This window comes from Cololabis saira, chromosome 5 (genome assembly GCF_033807715.1).
Source record: "Cololabis saira isolate AMF1-May2022 chromosome 5, fColSai1.1, whole genome shotgun sequence".
Classification (NCBI taxonomy): Eukaryota; Metazoa; Chordata; class Actinopteri; order Beloniformes; family Belonidae; genus Cololabis; species Cololabis saira.
Window position 1 is genome coordinate 26,476,817 of NC_084591.1, and position 17,170 is coordinate 26,493,986.

The 17,170-nt window shown below is 39.0% G+C and overlaps 1 protein-coding gene across 7 annotated transcripts in view; it reads right to left on the minus strand.

Moving 5' to 3' along the window:
• si:ch211-1e14.1 (UPF0606 protein KIAA1549) overlaps nucleotides 1-17,170 on the minus strand; it is a 41,613-nt gene that overhangs the window by 15,487 nt on the left and 8,956 nt on the right. For all 7 annotated transcript variants that reach the window (XM_061721382.1, XM_061721387.1, XM_061721386.1 and 4 more), the window contains exons 3-11: nucleotides 8,922-10,964; nucleotides 8,718-8,806; nucleotides 7,849-8,008; nucleotides 7,596-7,726; nucleotides 6,754-6,943; nucleotides 6,600-6,659; nucleotides 6,348-6,493; nucleotides 3,398-3,575; nucleotides 2,627-2,811 (exon numbers count right to left, since the gene is read on the minus strand). In XM_061721382.1, the coding sequence (XP_061577366.1) occupies nucleotides 2,627-2,811; nucleotides 3,398-3,575; nucleotides 6,348-6,493; nucleotides 6,600-6,659; nucleotides 6,754-6,943; nucleotides 7,596-7,726; nucleotides 7,849-8,008; nucleotides 8,718-8,806; nucleotides 8,922-10,964 (3,182 nt within the window). The remainder of the gene's footprint in view (nucleotides 1-2,626; nucleotides 2,812-3,397; nucleotides 3,576-6,347; nucleotides 6,494-6,599; nucleotides 6,660-6,753; nucleotides 6,944-7,595; nucleotides 7,727-7,848; nucleotides 8,009-8,717; nucleotides 8,807-8,921; nucleotides 10,965-17,170) is intronic.

The window sequence follows — 17,170 nt, forward strand, 5'->3', positions numbered from 1 at the left end:
TCAGAACAAGCTTCTTCCAACTCCGTCTCTTGGCCAAAGTAAAACCCTTTTTAAATCGGCAGGACTTTGAGAAGGCAATCCATGCTTTTATCAGTTCTAGACTGGACTAATGTAATGTCCTGTATGTTGGCCTCTGATTTTTAACCAGCACGTCCAGCCGCGAGCCTACAGTATCTGCCCTGTCCTTTCGTCGCTCCACTGGCTTCCAGTCTGTTCTAGAAGTGATTTAAAACTTTTGATGTTTGTTTTTAAGGCCATTAACGGCCTGGCGCCCACCTATCTGTATGAGGATTAACCAACCAGGACCACGGCAGGGCCCTACACTCCCTCAGGCCAGCTTTTACTGGAAATTTAAACAGTGGGGTGACCGCTCCTTCGTCACTGCGGCCCCAAGATTATGGAATAAACTGCCTGCTGACATTTGCAATGCCACGGACTTCAACCTTTTTAAGACCCACTTTTTCCGTGTATCTTTTGACTGCAACTAGAGAAGTCCTTTCCTCAGGTCATTTATTATACTTGCTTATATGGTTTTACTGTTTTATTAACTATTTGTACACGTTGGTTTGAATTTTCCCTTTTATGTAGGCTTTTGTTTTAGGACCTTCATCATGCAAATCACTTTGGCTATTCTAAAGGACACATAAACCTGATTTGATTTGATTTGAATTTAATTTGAGGGGCTGTTTGATTACCTGTAGGAAGAGTCACTTTCCCAAGGAACTCTGGACTTCCCTCCTGGTCAAAAGTGCATCTCGTTTTAGGTAATTATGTCACAAATAAATAACCATGAATCCTAGTCAACGGAGCTACAGCAGCAATATCGGTGCTGCTTTTCTTCACAACTTTCTTTTATTCCAGCATGATATCCAGCACCTGTTGTGGCCAAATATTGTTTTGAAAAATCTGGTGATCAAGATGGATGAGCAGATATCATCTAACCAGGTTACTGCTGTGGTCATGCCACTTTGTATTGTACAACATAAAGAAATTCAAGCAGTACCTAACTAACTATGCCATAGTACAGGCCATGCTCTCTCCTGACTCAGTTACTGCAGTGCCCTCTGTGGTGGTGGGGTATGGTTTCAGCTAAGCTGCAGGGGGAGCTGTGTGGCAGAGGTTCAGGTGGGTGCGGCAGCTGAGTGCGGACCAGCTAATTTCATTCAGGTCATTAACATCTCCCTTTTTTTACACAGCTATGTCTAGGACCAACAGAGGCAGATTACCGGAGGAGCGGAAAAACATTCTCTGAAAATAGCATGGTCCATAAACACACTTATAGTTGAACGATTGCCTGCAGTGTTTTGCTGGAAAGACCCAAGTAGAGTTATATTTTGACAAACCCTCCAGGTTGTTCTTCCAGGTTGTGTTGTGAAACCTTTACAGATAGTCCAGAAGAGCTACGTCTGGTTTTGAATGAAGCTCATGTCCTCACATTACTCACTAGCATGCACTGGCTACCTGTAGCAACTTAAACCAATTTTAAATAACTTCTGCTGTCGTACAGAATGATATCTGGGTCGGCTCTCACCTATCCCAACTCAATCATACAGGCTTCAACTGCAGTTAGCTCACTGCGATCCTCACAGGAACCAGCGCCATCCTCACACACACACGACACTCTCAGTCCAGACACTTCACACAGATGTGTCCACGCTGGTGCAAAGATTTGATAATTGCCATCAGAGCCGAGGCATCCCTCTTTCATCAAAAGGCTCTTGAAGACACACCTTTTCTATCTTCATCTTCTCTCCTAACTGCCTAACATAAATAACAGAGTCTAACTTCCTCTCGTTAGTTACTCTATAAGGTAATTCTCTAGCTCTACTTTTGTTGTGTACTTCGCTTGCACTGAGTAATTGCCAAAAGTACCTTTGTACTACTTTAAAAGGAGAACATCAGAGTATAAAATATCTTCAAAGCTTCAAAAATATAAATTGACGACACAAACTGGAAACTGCAGAAGAGGGTTGCTGAAGCTTTGAAAAAAGACGTGTGTATGGAAAGATCAGAAAAATTGTAAACACAATTAACAAACAACCGAGGCCCACATATTTTTCCAGTAACATCCTGAGTTTTAATCCAACACATGTCCATTAATAATGTTCTCTACAGCACCATTAAAATTTTACTATTCCCATCTAAAAGAAGAAATTATGATGTCCACATCCTGTGCAGTGCTTCACTGCATTCTTGGCAATGACAGATACTCTTAATTAATCAACAGGTCATTTAAATTTAAAGCCACCGGATCTTTCTTTTTGGCTTTCTACATCTGTTTAATTTAACTTTGAACAGAAAAAGATCTATCATGTTTGGCTTTTAATACAATGTAACCAATGAGTAATGCATATAGTGGTTACCAGTTTGCCATGTACCCATAACATATAATAATATACTCCTTAATATTCACCAAGTATTACATTTGCATCAACAATTATCTCATATTATTTGATTGTTATTTATTTCAAAAAGCTTTAAATGCTGTGTGTTAATGGCAGTGGTTAAGAGGTGGAGACATTAGACCTAAGTGAACACAAAGTTGCAATGTTGTCCCTTCCATACAGTAATAAAGCATGAGCTTCGGCTAAGAGAGACAGTTTGTGAAGCGGTTTTGGGAACGTACCTTCTGTCTCTGCTGGATGACGGTCATAGCATCTGGCTGGAACTCTAGTTTGTCCGTCCGGCACAGTTTCCAGTAGAGGATGGAGATGATGACGATGACCACAAGGAGAGGGATTACCACCCCAACGATGATCCACATGTTGGTGTTCTCAGCATCAGAGGGTGAGGATGCCACTTTCTCTACAGCTTTAGACAAAATGATCAGATGGGTGACAGAAAGTTTAGCTTTAACTTCAAATACAAATACATTCAGAAGGACACAACTTAGCACTCGCTCACAGCTATTATTTTCAGAAATTACAGGCCTTCAAAGGTTTTAATTTAAACTAATTTCAACCCCTGGGAAAATGCCATTACAGAACAAAGTCAGCAAAGAGACCTTTTTTCCCCTGAGAGGCTCTCATTGGGCCTCCGGTCCTTTAAATTCTTAATGAGGTAAACAGGCTTTTGCTTCAGTGTGCAGAAACGGATGCAATTAGCCCAAATGTTAATATAAACATACAAAGAAGCACATACATTTACAGTAACTATGCTACTTCTTTCTAATTAGGCAAGTAAAGCATACAGATTCAACAGACACAAAAGTAACATGAATGATAAAAATTAAATTAATGTATTATTTATCACCTTTTATTACTATATTCACTGAAAAGTATATTGTTTCAACCCACTAAATGCTTCTACAAAACTAAGTGTGAAATGTCAAAGGACATCTCCCAATAACTCCAGATACACAAGTTATCTCCACTAGTAGTATGAAAGGGATACGCACGCTGAGCCAGGATGCCTTGCACACGATATCCCAAAACAATGGCAGCCCTTTGCACATCCAGGCTGTTGAGAAGATTGGCAGTTCGGACTGCAGGCATCCTCCCACCACTGGGATCCTCCGCAAAATACACTAGCTCCAAAGGATGGTCCACACCGGTCATCCGGCTCACGCTTACAACCTGGGAATTGGGAAAAAAAGAAAGGGTGAAGTGTGTCACCTGTGCAGCCAAAGGCATCGAACCATAAAGGGAGCTGCTTTTCAAGAGTTCATATGAAGTGAAATCAAGATAAACATACTATAAAGAGATTAAAATAAGTTGCTAACGCATTATACAATGTCAATGTACTCATAAGACCGGCTTTGAACACTGTTATCCAAGTCCTGAACAGTTTTAATTAAGTATTTAACCAAGTGATAAAAGACTACTGAAATGTTTTCACAAAAAATAAAGAAAAATATAAAAATGACAAAGTTTGAATGTGAGAGATGTTCAAATCCTAAACTTCAAGAGGTTTTAGTATAGATGTTTTAGAATGCTACATGCCAAAACCTAAAAAGACATTATTAAAGACATTTAATCACATCTACATCACTGATATTTGAGACATTTTTTACTTTACTCTGTTCAGTTCTGCAGCAAATAAGTATAGACTCATGTTAGATGCATTTACAAAATCCATGTTTTAATTGTGACGTTTTAGGTGCTGGATTACCCTGTTGATGTTTCCAGTGTGAAATGAGGGGCTAAGTGGAAGTTCTCAAGCAGATGGAATAAAGTGTTTCCAAAAATGGACATGGGAGCTGTGGACGATGACGCACCAAATTCTATAAAATATGAATGGAATGTTGGATGAAGGTGCTAATGAGCAAAGTGTTACAAACTTAGTAGTAAAAATAACTTTAAATGTGAATGTGGTAATTATTTACAGCATACTATATCTTTTATCAATTTTCAGCTTGTGTGAAAGAAAAAACTACAATTCAGGCTTCCAGGATTCAGCCTCCTTGGTTGCTCTGTGATCTATGACAACATATTTAAGAAGTTCCCCATAAAACATTACAGTACAATTTAAAAAATGATAACTGAATTGTCAATTTTGCTCAAATGGAACATTTGTTTCCAGTTCATGTCTGTGTGTTTCAAACTGTTTAACCTGATGAATGCAATACTTCTGCATTTATAAACAAAGAGAAACTGCATCTAATTGTCTATATTTTTAAATTGGTCAATATTTAAAATATTCTCTTTATATTATTCTGCAATAATGTACGTATAGTCTATGCATATATGTAGAAATGCATGCGTGTTCGTGTGTTTGTGCGGTCCGACTGGGCGCCCTGAGGCACAAGCCAGCCTGCTGTCTATGTTACTAGAAAGACTAGTGGAGGTCATGCCAGGACTGACACAGAAAAATGGCTGAGCGTGCACCCTAAATCCGGGTCAAATCTAGTCCATGCACACTTATTAGAGTGGAAAGAGGGCAGTGAAAATGTGTGTGTTGCACTACCCCCTTCAGCGTTCGCTGTCTAGGCAGGCTCATAAGGTATTCTCACACGCAACAACACAGCGCTTATTCTGTCATGGCAGTCTAGGGCATCTGTCTGAAACTGAGCAAGTGAATATGTGTGAATGAGAACAAGACAAAAGGTTCCTTTTAAGTTCAGATGCCCGGTCTGAGTCAGTGCACGTGGACTTTATTCAACAGACAGTCAAAAATGTGTGTCTGAAATGAAACGGATAAGAAAATGAATAATTAATCAAAATCAGACTTCCTCAATGACAGAATCTTATGAGGGACACACATATATAATAAGATGTCTTTCTTTTCCACATATCTGTGGCTGAAGAACAAAACTCATGTTTAAAATGTATAAAGGAAACCAGGGACTATAATTAGAGATCTAATTTTAACATAACAAAACAAGAGGTTCATCACGAACTAAGACTTCTGTTTTCCTAAATTTCTCTGCTGGTTTTCTGGGTCTCCAATAACATTTTCTTTTATCCAAGTATACTGTTCTCACTAGTCGCAATCATCTCTTCTACATCTCTGAAATCCACCCCATTAATGGCCCTCTGTCACAAAAACAGGCTAAATGATCACCACTGCAGGATACAGAGAGAGAAAAAGACCATTTCAATAATTGATTTACTCTGTGGCAAACAGGAACCATCGAGTAAAAAATGCTGGGAAGAAATGGGTGAGTGGAATAGGAACATGAGCCCCTTTAGGTGGTGGTCTTTGAGTGGCTTGTCCCTCGGGTGAATGGGATGCTGTTGCCATGGAGACAGACCCATATCCTGTCCCCTCATAGATGAGATGAGCAGGTGCAGAGAGGACCCACAAAAGCTAGAGCTTGATTAGTAAGGAGCCAAGGCTTTCACTGGTTACCAGCACTGTAACGCTCACATAATGAGCCCTCTGTACTCTCCCAGCAGGGAATAATGATATTAATGATACAAGGAAGGATGTTTTTAAAGATTTAGTGGATTCAACATTAACAATTTCCCAGTTTTAGATTTTTGTTATGCAATGACTAAGATATTTAAACACAGTGGTATGTTTGTCAGTTTTATAGCCAAGCTCCAATGGAATCTATTGATTTAACAATGAGTTTACTCATTCTTCACAACTTAACATCAGTTTACAAGATAATTTCATTACCTCAGTGAAATTAAATGGTCAACAATGTTTTTGTTTTTTTTAAAGATTTTTTTTTGTGGCTCTAGTGGCCCTTTATTGAAGTTGCAGACAGGAAGGGGGTAGAGAGAGAGAGAACGGGGATGACATGCAGCAAAGCTGCGCAGGTCGAACCTGCGATCGCTGCAGGAGGACTGTAGCCTCAGTATATAAGCCGCTTGCTCAACCCACTGTGCCACCAAGCGGCCTAATGGTCAACAATGTTTTGTGTATATAAATATTACCAGACTGAGAGAAAGGCTCAGTACCTGAATACTGTTGTTGCCCAGTGTGGTGGCTCGTCTAACCCGTCTGACCAATCCCATTGCCTCCCCAAGTAACATGGCTACACGGCGCTCTAGGTTAGCCTGAAAGGTCCTTTCACCGACTTTCTGGTCGATCACCCCCAGGAGCACTATAAACAGCCAAAACAGAGAAGATAAAAATGTCATAACTGTTTTATATTCGTTGTAAGGCTTTCTTAAAGCATTTTAACATGCCAATAACTGAAACCATTATACCTGTTCTGACCCAGCTGGAGCGAAGTAAATGGCTGGTGTTCAGCTCTGGATAATGGAAAGCTGTTGGAAAAAGGCCAAAATGATGATTAAACGCAACAAAGTTCAAACTATTACAGATAGTAGTTCATTTGACAACAGAAATAACAGCACTTACGTTCAGCAATCTGCAGGACAGGAAATCCCGTATAGTAGCTGAATTCCACCATTGTTAGTTTCCTCAGAGCAGTGCTGACCTCTGACCCCATCAGATAACCCCTTGAGCCACTAACGGTGAAGGTGATGTCCACTGGCTGCCTCAGCTGGCGTTCCTCATATTTGGGAGTAGCCATGGTGATGTTTACAATCTGAAAAGGGCAACGATTACACAACGAAATGTGCAGAACACTCTCAGTTCAACTGCTGAATATACAGTGCTTTATTGGAGAGGCACATTTGAATTTTAAAAGAGTCACATTTCTGAAAAGTGCTGGCATCAGTTGCTGGACAACGGCACACAGAATTGAGCTGTAGGTGGTTAAGACATCTTTTCAAAAAGCTTTTATCAAGCTTTTCTCAGAAAAAACATTGAATAGAGACCAATGACGTCTTTACCGACAGACAGTTTTTCCAAATACACTTTTTTTATGGGGGAGGTTCCCATAATAAAGTTGCACATTTAATAAAATAGCACTATAATATCTAATACATAAATATAAGATTGCGACAATCATACTGAATCAGTATATTCAAATGCCATTACCTCTGAGATAATTCACTAGCGTTTATAAAAGAATTGTTGAGGAGCCAAATGGCAAACGTAGCTGTCTTATATGTAACTAAAGGAACTGCATTAAGGCCATGATAATCGAGGTTAAAAAAATGCAATGACAGGGTTGAAAAGAGATCTGTGGTGCTGTGTAGGACTAAAGTTAATATATAGAAAATAGCCCACTGACATCTCTGCTGGAATGAAATTCCATGACTGCCTATAATTTCTTCTCCCTCGTGTGGACTTACATGCACCGTGAAGTTGGTTGACTCCCCTGAGCGACGGCGAACTTCTGCAAAGGCCATGGTCAAACCTTTCTCAATGTGCTCACTGAAGTTGCAGTAACGCACATCTATGTGTTTGGGAACAAACTGCAGCACTGCACAGAGAGGGGGCACAGAGTGAATTAGATTAAGCTTAAAAAGTAAGGAACTTCACGAAATGTAGAATGCTAACAGTTTGACGGTTTCAAAGAGGTTTTAATAAAAAAAGGTGATTAACCTGTGTGAACTTGATATTCATGGTCCGGTGTCATCCAGCTGGGAAACATGTACATGAAGCGGCGCCCGGACCTTCGCAAAGCATTGATGACAGATATGGCTGTGTACACCACTGGACCTGACACCACACGGAACACAAACTTTGGTGGTGGATCCACGACCTACACAAACAAGTAATAAAGATAGAATCATTAAGAGCAGTACATTTTCACACACATACTGCAATCCAGAAATTGTACAGACATTTTCCATTACATTTAGTCCACACTTATTTTAGGATTCACACAACTAGACCATCAGTAAGTTTAAAAAATGACCAAGTAAGCAGATATTTGAAAAATGCAAGTAATCCTATGGACACTTGACAGCCCCAACTGACACTGCGTGGGTGTAATGGCCGTAAAAGCATAGCAATGAGAATCAGACACGGCTCGTTCCTAAAAGGCCATGTGGACATACTGTATCTATTTGTATTTCACAGCGTAACCACAATTAAACAATTTGCAAATTAGCTGCTATTGATTTAGTTTGTTCTGTGACAGCAGTGCGTCTCAAACACCACTGCAAACAGCTTGCATTTCATGGTAATTGAGAACATAATTGACATAATTAAGACATTTTCCAACTCTGGTTATGAAAAAAATAAATTTGAGCACAAGAGCTAGGATTTTCGACGCCCTATGTACCAAACAGGAAAGCTTTTATTTTGTTTAACTTATCTTGAGGATAAAAGCTTTGGGAATTGTAATTCCCACTTGAGTGGGGACTCTGCATTACTCTGAAGCAAAGGACACTTGTGTACAAAATGTGTGAGTTCCACTGCATGTCTTAACTGTCAAAGTAGTGCAATTTTTATCATAAAAACTTTACCTGCAGCTCCACTGACTTGTTGAATTCCTTCTTCAGTACATCTTTGACCTGGGATTTGGCATATCCAACAGTGGCCCCAGAAGGAAAACCTTGCACATATAGAGCAGAGGTGCGATTTTAATCTTCCATATACAGTACTCTTTGTAAATTTCACCTTTAAATTATGCACATAATAAAATAAAAACCAAAAGACTTCAAACTGACCAATCTTTGTTAAATAGGCAGGTCGGCCAAGTTCACAGAGGTACCGCCTTGATGCTGTTGGTGTAGTTGTGGTCTTATCAGTGATGGTGGAAGTGATGTTGACTTTAGTCGAGGGTTCAGTAGTGACAGTAGTTCCAGTTGTAGCTTGAGTAGAAGGAGTTGTGGCAGGTATACTTGTAGGTGCCGCAGAAACTGTGTAAACATCACTGCTTGCTGGGATCGAGGTCATTGTAGCTAGACTGTCAGATTCATCTTCAGTCACACCCTGATCCCCCAACATAACCGGGGGAAGTAGGGTGACATTGCGAGATGTTGAAACGGAAGTCATATTGAGAGTTTGTTCAGTTGTAGAAATTGGGGGTTGGGAAGTTATTTCTGTTGTACCAGGAGTGTTATTGGCAGTAGGTTCTGTTGGAATTACGGAGAAGGCCAGAGTTGAAGTTAAGACAGGAGCGGCGAGCGTGGTACTTTCTGGGAACGACTCCGTAACAAACCAATGGACATCTGTCAGAGATGATGAAGATGTAACATCTTCTGGTAGCAAAGGTGTTGCACTGGGCTGCACAGCCTCTGTTAATTCAGTGCTGTTCATATGCACAGTCGGTGTTTTTGTTGCAGTTACCTGACCACCCCATGTAGAAGAGGAGAGATCAAAGACATGGGATGGGACTAGGGAAGGATCAAGAAAAGAATCAGAGACATTAACCAAATGAGGAGTCTCCGTTGTGGATGATTCATCATGAGGCTGAAGCCCTGACAGATCGCTGGAGGACTCATACTCAGTCAGACTAGAATCACTGGGGAAGCCAATAGTGGGTGTGATCTCTGTGTTATTACTGGATAATACAGTAAAATTGTGTTCAGCTCCAATTTCTGAACCATTGCGCTCCTTGGTCAACTGAGTAGTGTAATACTCTAGGCTGTTCATATCAGGTAAGAGCACATCTGTTGGCTGAATTGTGAAAGATTCTGCCCACTCTATGTATGATTCATCGGGTACGTCAGTGTTAGGTGTGGGAGCAGGCTCCAGTGACAACTGAGCTGTTGAAGAAAAGGAGGAAGGATACAGTGATTTGTGTGGAACATGTGTGCTGTGCGTGGTCATGATGCTGGGAGAAGGTGAGATGTATAGATGGTGCAAAGAGGAAGCTGATATTCCCACTCTGGAAGGAAAGGATGTGTCATAGCTTTCTGTGTGGTCCTCTAAATCATATGCGTCATAGGGCACCGGCACCTTGCTGACCAAAGAATAGCCATCCCCATCTGGATTGAAGAAAGACATTGTCTCCAAATAATCTCCAGACCCCCAGTCCACTTCCATGGTGTTGGTGGGGTATAAATCCTCTGGAGACACCTCGGTGGGTTCAGATAGAGGTGATGTATGGTGAAGGGTGGCAAAAGGCACATTGTAACCAAAAAACTGGATCTCATCGGGGTTGAGTAGCATGTTTATATCATCTACAGGTTTGCTCTCCCCTAAGAGGAGTTGACTGGGCCTCACCTGGTTTATATCCACTATTTGACTAGAAGACTCAGAGAAAATCAGTTTAGAGGGTTCAAGAGGTTGGCCAAGTTTTAAGGCCATAGCTGGCGGTGTTTTCTCTGATGCCACATCCTGCTGCTTGCTAGAAGTGTCTTTCCCTTCAGAACGAAGAGGTACATCAAGTGTCGATCCTGTAAAAACAGAGGGGCTTAAGGATGTAGAGGATATATTTAAATGGGATCGTTGCTTGGATCCTGTAGGAAGCAAAGGGAGAGAGGTTGGCTGGTGGACTGAACTTCTCCTGGCCATGTTCCAGTTTGTGGAACGTTTAGTTAATTCCTCCAATTGTGAGTTTGTCCCAGGAAAAGGTTCAGGAGGGCTTAATATAGTCCAAGCTTCATGGTTTGGTCCAGAAATTGATGAAAGGGCACCAGGTGACTCTGATCTCTCGAAGGCAGTAGACTGTGAGTCTGGTAAGGCTGATGGTGACGATCCTCTTGGAGTTGGAATATTTTCAATAAATCTCACTGGAGGGTGTGTAGAGTCCCACAGAGAGTCATCTGAAGAAGAACAAAGAATGTTGTTCAGTTTAATAACAGTTTAGTTATTTGAATACTTTTTGTGTCCTGTTTAATAGGGCTGCAGTCAACAAACGACTATTTTTGTTGCGCTCACATAAGTGATGGAAGAGTTTGGTTCTGTAACACAACAGTAGCTGTAAACTAACATTAACAACCCAGGAGCATATCAGCTGAAGTCTCCTCTGGTTTGCTGTTATTTTTCTTATCATGCCTTTTCTTAGTCTCGTTTTAACTCTTTATATGGCAGTCAAAAACAAAACAAAAACAAAAAAACTTAAAAAAAAAAAAATCAACTTTAGAGGGTTATTGGAGATTATTCAAGGATGCATTTTTTATTTAAGTTTTTTATTGTTAATTTTAATAATATGCAGGTGTACTGAAGTTAAAAAATATGGTTATCTGCCCAGTACAGGGTTGAGGCTGTGGTGTAAACCAGATGTGCACAGGCATATGCCACATTTTCAACCTCTTCAGAATCAAAATTCCAATGTGGCTCCATATTTCTTATTAAACTTGTCCTTTCTTTTGAGGCCAGCAGAGTTTCCATACGCAGATTAGTCCCCTAAACTCCAAGTGGGAAAAACCCAGCTCATACGTGTATTCTGGAGTGGGGTCTGCATTACCCCACTTAGGTGGGATTCAATTAAAAAAAGAAACATGTCACTGTTGCACATGATTGACGAGAACATGTTGGATTGGTTTGATTGGTTTAGGAAGGTAACGAATAACAGCAGATTGAGCAGGAAGCAAAGTAAAGGCGGGAACACGGTGCTTACTGAAGTACACACAAAATACATGATGTAATAGACTCAGAGATTCTGAGTTGTGATCAATATAAAAACAACTCAATTGCAGGGCACGATCAATATAAATAAGGAGCAAAATTGTATAATATGGAGCCTTTAAGTCACTGGGTGTTGCTTGCCTTTAAGCTGCACTTTAATGATTGATTTATGTCCTTCTTGGAGTAAGGTCTTAATCAGGTTAATGTTGTGGTACTGATGCATATAAGGAAACCAGATGGCAATTTTATTCTTTTCCAGTCTGGATTACTGGGAATGTGCTGGAACATGTCCACATGACAGTGATTTTACCATCTCACAGTAAAGACAGCATTTTATAGCATGTGTTTGATCCTAACATATCTTGGAAGTTTCAACTCATCAAGATACAACTCGACTTGAAACTTAAGAAAAGGCAAATGAAGATTAGACAATAACTTTTAAAACTACTATATTCTATACTATAGTTTCTCATGCATGATTTTATTTCAGGAGCGCCTTGCTTACATTGACATGTTTAAGAAAGGCCAACTGTGCTAAAACAATTCTTAAATAATTCATTGAGATGAACCGAGTGATAGTTTTATGTAGCTCCATAAAATTGCCTCCATGATATGCTTAAATGTTTTATGAAGTGTCAAAAAGTAATTTTCATAGTCCAACAATAGAAGTTTCTTGGTTCTGCTTAAGTTAAATGAGATAATATCAGCAGTGTTGGAGTTCGTTAGCTAAAATAACTGTAGACTTAAGAAACACAGTACACTACTATCACTAACAGGAAATTAGCCTTGAATAACTTATTTTTAGTGGCTGAGCAGCAGTTGTAAAGACTGCTGTTCTCTGTAGTTTACAGAAGTTGAGCAGAGTCAGCCTTGAAAACAGCCACAAAATCATCTGAGGGAGAGGACTATTTTTACTACCAGAGACAGTGATATCAGTTATAAAAAGGATCAACATAAAGAATATACTTTCGGGGCATCATCTTTAATTTACTGCATCGTTTCATACAAGCAGACGGCCTCTAGCATGGCCCTGGAGAAAACTCCCAACTTAATTACAACCTTCACTGGTATCTTAATCAAGTCAACATGCCACAAAAACAGAGCCCACTGAAAAGAACTTGGAAAGGAAAAATCAAGTCTTTCTTTTATGCTTCTTGGCTGCTGCGCCAAGTGTTTGAACCCAGAGGGATGTAGCACACAGCTGGGCAGATGCACGTACACCCTCTCTCTCTCTATCACTCTCTCTCTCACACACACACACACACACACACACACACACACACAGTAATGGGACTGACCACTAATTTTGATGAAACCTGAAAAAGTGGGAAATACGGAAACATATGGTAACCTGCTCTATATGGGGAAGAAAGCACTGAAAGAAAAAGCCAGTCGGTGTTATTCTTTTTTTTTGTGGTTTACTGTGATTAAGACACAACATCAGCTGGTACTTCAGTCTCAGTCAAAGCATAATTTGACCATGGAGGATGTTAAGTGATTACTGTGGATGTGTGTGGGATTAGTCCATTTTCATTCAGTTGGGGTTTGATCCGACATAATACTAGCACTATATTTCCAATGTTTGCTCTCCTTATAACAGTGAAGCACAATTCACCAAACACTGAATTGTTCCCCTATCAAAAGAGAACATTGGCAAGGTTTTAGACCATACTGCTGGTGCGTTGTTTCAATAATAATACTATTAGCTACAATGAAGAGATCATTTTAATGCTACAAAGAACAAGTGTAACTGTCTAGCCCATGTTTGGAAAGAGCATGCTGACATTTGAGGTCAAACTGGTGTTCATGACCCCAAAATGTCAACTCAGCTCAACACACCCCATCATTGACAATCTATTTTATTTAAAATCACATTTAGGATAAATACATGTGAATACTGAAATGACAAGAAAATTCAATTATTAGCACTAAAAATATTAAAATATAACAAGGGGCATGAATAAGAGCAGTTGACAAGGAACACAGGTCCAGTACTGCAGATCCAAAAATCAAATGTCTCTTAAACTCTTAAGAATCTAAACTGTCTGAATTTCATGAAGATAGTCGTATTATAGTTATAATATTATTTTGACAAAAACATAAATTCGCAAATTAAATGTAATGAAAAACTCTGCATGATAAAAGTTGAATTATGATTGGGTTTTACTGAATAATAATGTATGTTCTCAGATATAGCAGAAATAGTATGGTGGCGTGGGGTGGGCTAGGGGTGCTTGCCTGACATTGTAATATGCATGCCGGAGAGAAAAATGTTAACTTTTAACACTTTTATCAAATGAGTTTAATGAAATAATGACATAATTTCTAACAGTTGTACTTTTTTAAGTCTTTGTTACAGCTCAAATTATTACAGTACAATGATGATGTTAGTGTCATTCATGACTGATTTCTCTATGCCCACTAGATGGATGGATAGAACATCACTGAAACGATGGGAAAGACATATTTTATCAGTTCATTGTCCAATTTTAAGGAAAATATGAATGGAATTAACACAGAAGAACACACAAGTACTAATAATGTGAACCATTTAAAATCTTTTATGAGAAATAAATATTAGAAATAAAAGTCTGCTAGCGTATGCAGTGGAATCTAATAAATGTCCTGGCCTTTATTTGAGACATTTCAGTAATTAAGATTGCATGTCTTCCATTTTTATTTTGTTGAATTACAGATAAGGCGCTCTTTAACAGTGTAATAACCAGGCAGAGAGCAAGTGAGATTAGCCTAGAAGAAGTCTGGCAGTGAGCATAAACACACAAAAAGGTTTCAAGGAGCACACTGCACTACCACCTGTTGTTTCCCTGAAACATGAGTGTGTTACACATGGTTGGTAGCTCATTGTTAGTCTTCCACATGAAATAAAACACTAAGCCACATAGAACGGGACACCTCCACATATAATGCCACAGGAGCATAGTGGTCCAATTTACACCTCTGTAAATGACAGCATCCCAGCTTGCCTTCTTTCTCATCTCACCCACCCAGTCTAACCCTCAAAAGAAAATCAGTTTTGTAAGTCTCTTGTCATGGAAATTAAAACAAAAACAAAACTCTATAGAAGAAAAGACAGGCATTAATAATTCCATACGCAGTTTTAGAAAGTGTGGTAACCTATATTTCGTGTTTCAAGTCCGAAAGTGTCAAAAAATAAAACTATTTCAAAATTTAAGAATGAATCTCAATACTCAAATTATTATATTCTAGCGATATTGAATTGCCACAGCTAAAGCCTTGCTACATTAAACTGTTGTCATGTACATGACATGTACACCATTTAAACACAGTTTAAGAATTTCTTTCTGATCTTTTACAATACGTCAATTTTTTTTTTTTTTTTGGTTTGTTTTAGGGTTGTTTTTTTGTTGTTGCTGCTCTGTTGGCCTTTATTTTGAAAGTGGCTAGACAGGAGACTTAGGTAGAGAGAGGGAAGAACCATGCAATAAAGAGGCACAGGTTGGGATTCAAACCTTTGCCGCCTGCATGTGGGCAACGCCTCTGAATATGGTTTGCTCAACCAAATGAATTATCTGGGGCCCCATATCTCTGTTTTTTATAGTAATATTTATTCTTAAGAATTCTTCAGTCATGTGATGTAAAGCGGTACAAGTGACCTTGCAGAGAACAGTATCTAATCCAATAAACTTCTGAATGAACTTGTTACTGATATATACAGGAGTATAACTCCATTTGTTCATATTTAAAGAGGTGCTGACCAAGAAATGATGTCCTTGCAGTGGCTTGGTTGGTTTGGATGCTGGCAAGACAGAGATTATTACTGCTGGCTAGACTTAATGTTAATTTATAAAATCCCTGTAAAGAAATTAGTGGTAAAAGAACATACAGAATCTGCACAAAAGGCAGGGATAACTTTAGAAATCTTAAATATCTGATCAGTCTAGGCAGAATGTCAATGTTTATAGCATCATCAGCACTTCATACTTATGGATCTTATATGAGTTATATTTAGATGAACTGCAGATTTCCCAATGTGTATTTAGAGACTGGTTAGCACACAGACAAACTATAAAATATTTCAAAGTTTTTCAAATTTCACTCAATACTGTGCATATTTTTCTATTCTACTTGTTTGATTTTACTTTAACTTTGTTTAATATACCTTTACAGACTAATATTTCCTTTCTCAGAGGGGTCTTACTGTGCTCTCAAAGTTATTAATCATCTGCAGCAGTCACAAAGTATTAAGAATATGTTTAGCTCAAGTACAATTCAGAAAATAGCAGTCATGGAAAGTTTTTCTTCATTTTTTGATTTCCAACTTTGTCGACATTACCAATAAACTTTGTTGAAAGAGCAATCCATCAAATGATGAACCTTATGATGAGAATCATTTTAAATTTCATGCCAGCTATGCCTCAGAAATACAACAGCAGGCGAGATAAAAAAAAAAAGACAATATTGATTGGCTGTAATCTTTAGGCCCTCTGGGAGCACTATATTAAAAACAGGCTCATTCTGAGACCAAGTATATTGCTTGGTCTCAGAAAAAACTTTAGAGGATCAGTGTCACTGAATAGAATTTGATGCATTCACAACTGCAAGTTAAAACACATGTGCTTAAGATCCAGAAAAGCTGCAGAACTCCCAGGACATAAGTTTATTAACAATAGACGGAGGAAGAGTGCAGAGCTGCCTTGCTGTCTGACAATTCAAAATTTCAATTTGTACACGTTTCATTTTCATACATACAATAATACAGCAGTGAATGCTGTAAGAAAAAAATAGAGATGCACCGATTGCAATTTTCTTTGCCAAATCTGCTTTCTGAATTTCTTAAAGATCTGACCTGCCAATACACCAGTTTGGGGTGATTTCAAAGCAGGTTATGTCTTCTGTTTTGTTTGTACCCTCTTAATCTTTGTCAGCTTCATAACAGTGAACATGGTCAGCAGGGTGATGCTATGTCGGATTAAGACTTCTAACAGTCTACCACTAATTGTGTACTTTGCGATGGGGTTTAAATGTGAATTTCTCAGTATTCTAAACTGCTATCGTTAGAATATCCAAATAAATGAATTCATTACATTTCCAAGGCTGTGAATATGAGGCATGTACTGAATGCCAAAAACATCACCCACCATTGGCCGATCTCAGCAACACTGGCTGATGTAGGTCAGGGCTGTTCAGGGGAAAATTGTCTGATTCCAATTACCAGCCAATCGATTGTTTCATCACCAGCAAAACGATTTGGAAAACATTAAATATAAGCTTAAAACTTCATTTGCTTTAATTTCAGGTCATTTCAGGCCTTGATTTATCACCTAACACAATCCAATTATTTCAAGAGATGGGGTCTGGATATGAGCTTTAGAATAACTATATTTACTTATTTTGAAACACAGTGGAAGTGAATCCAAGT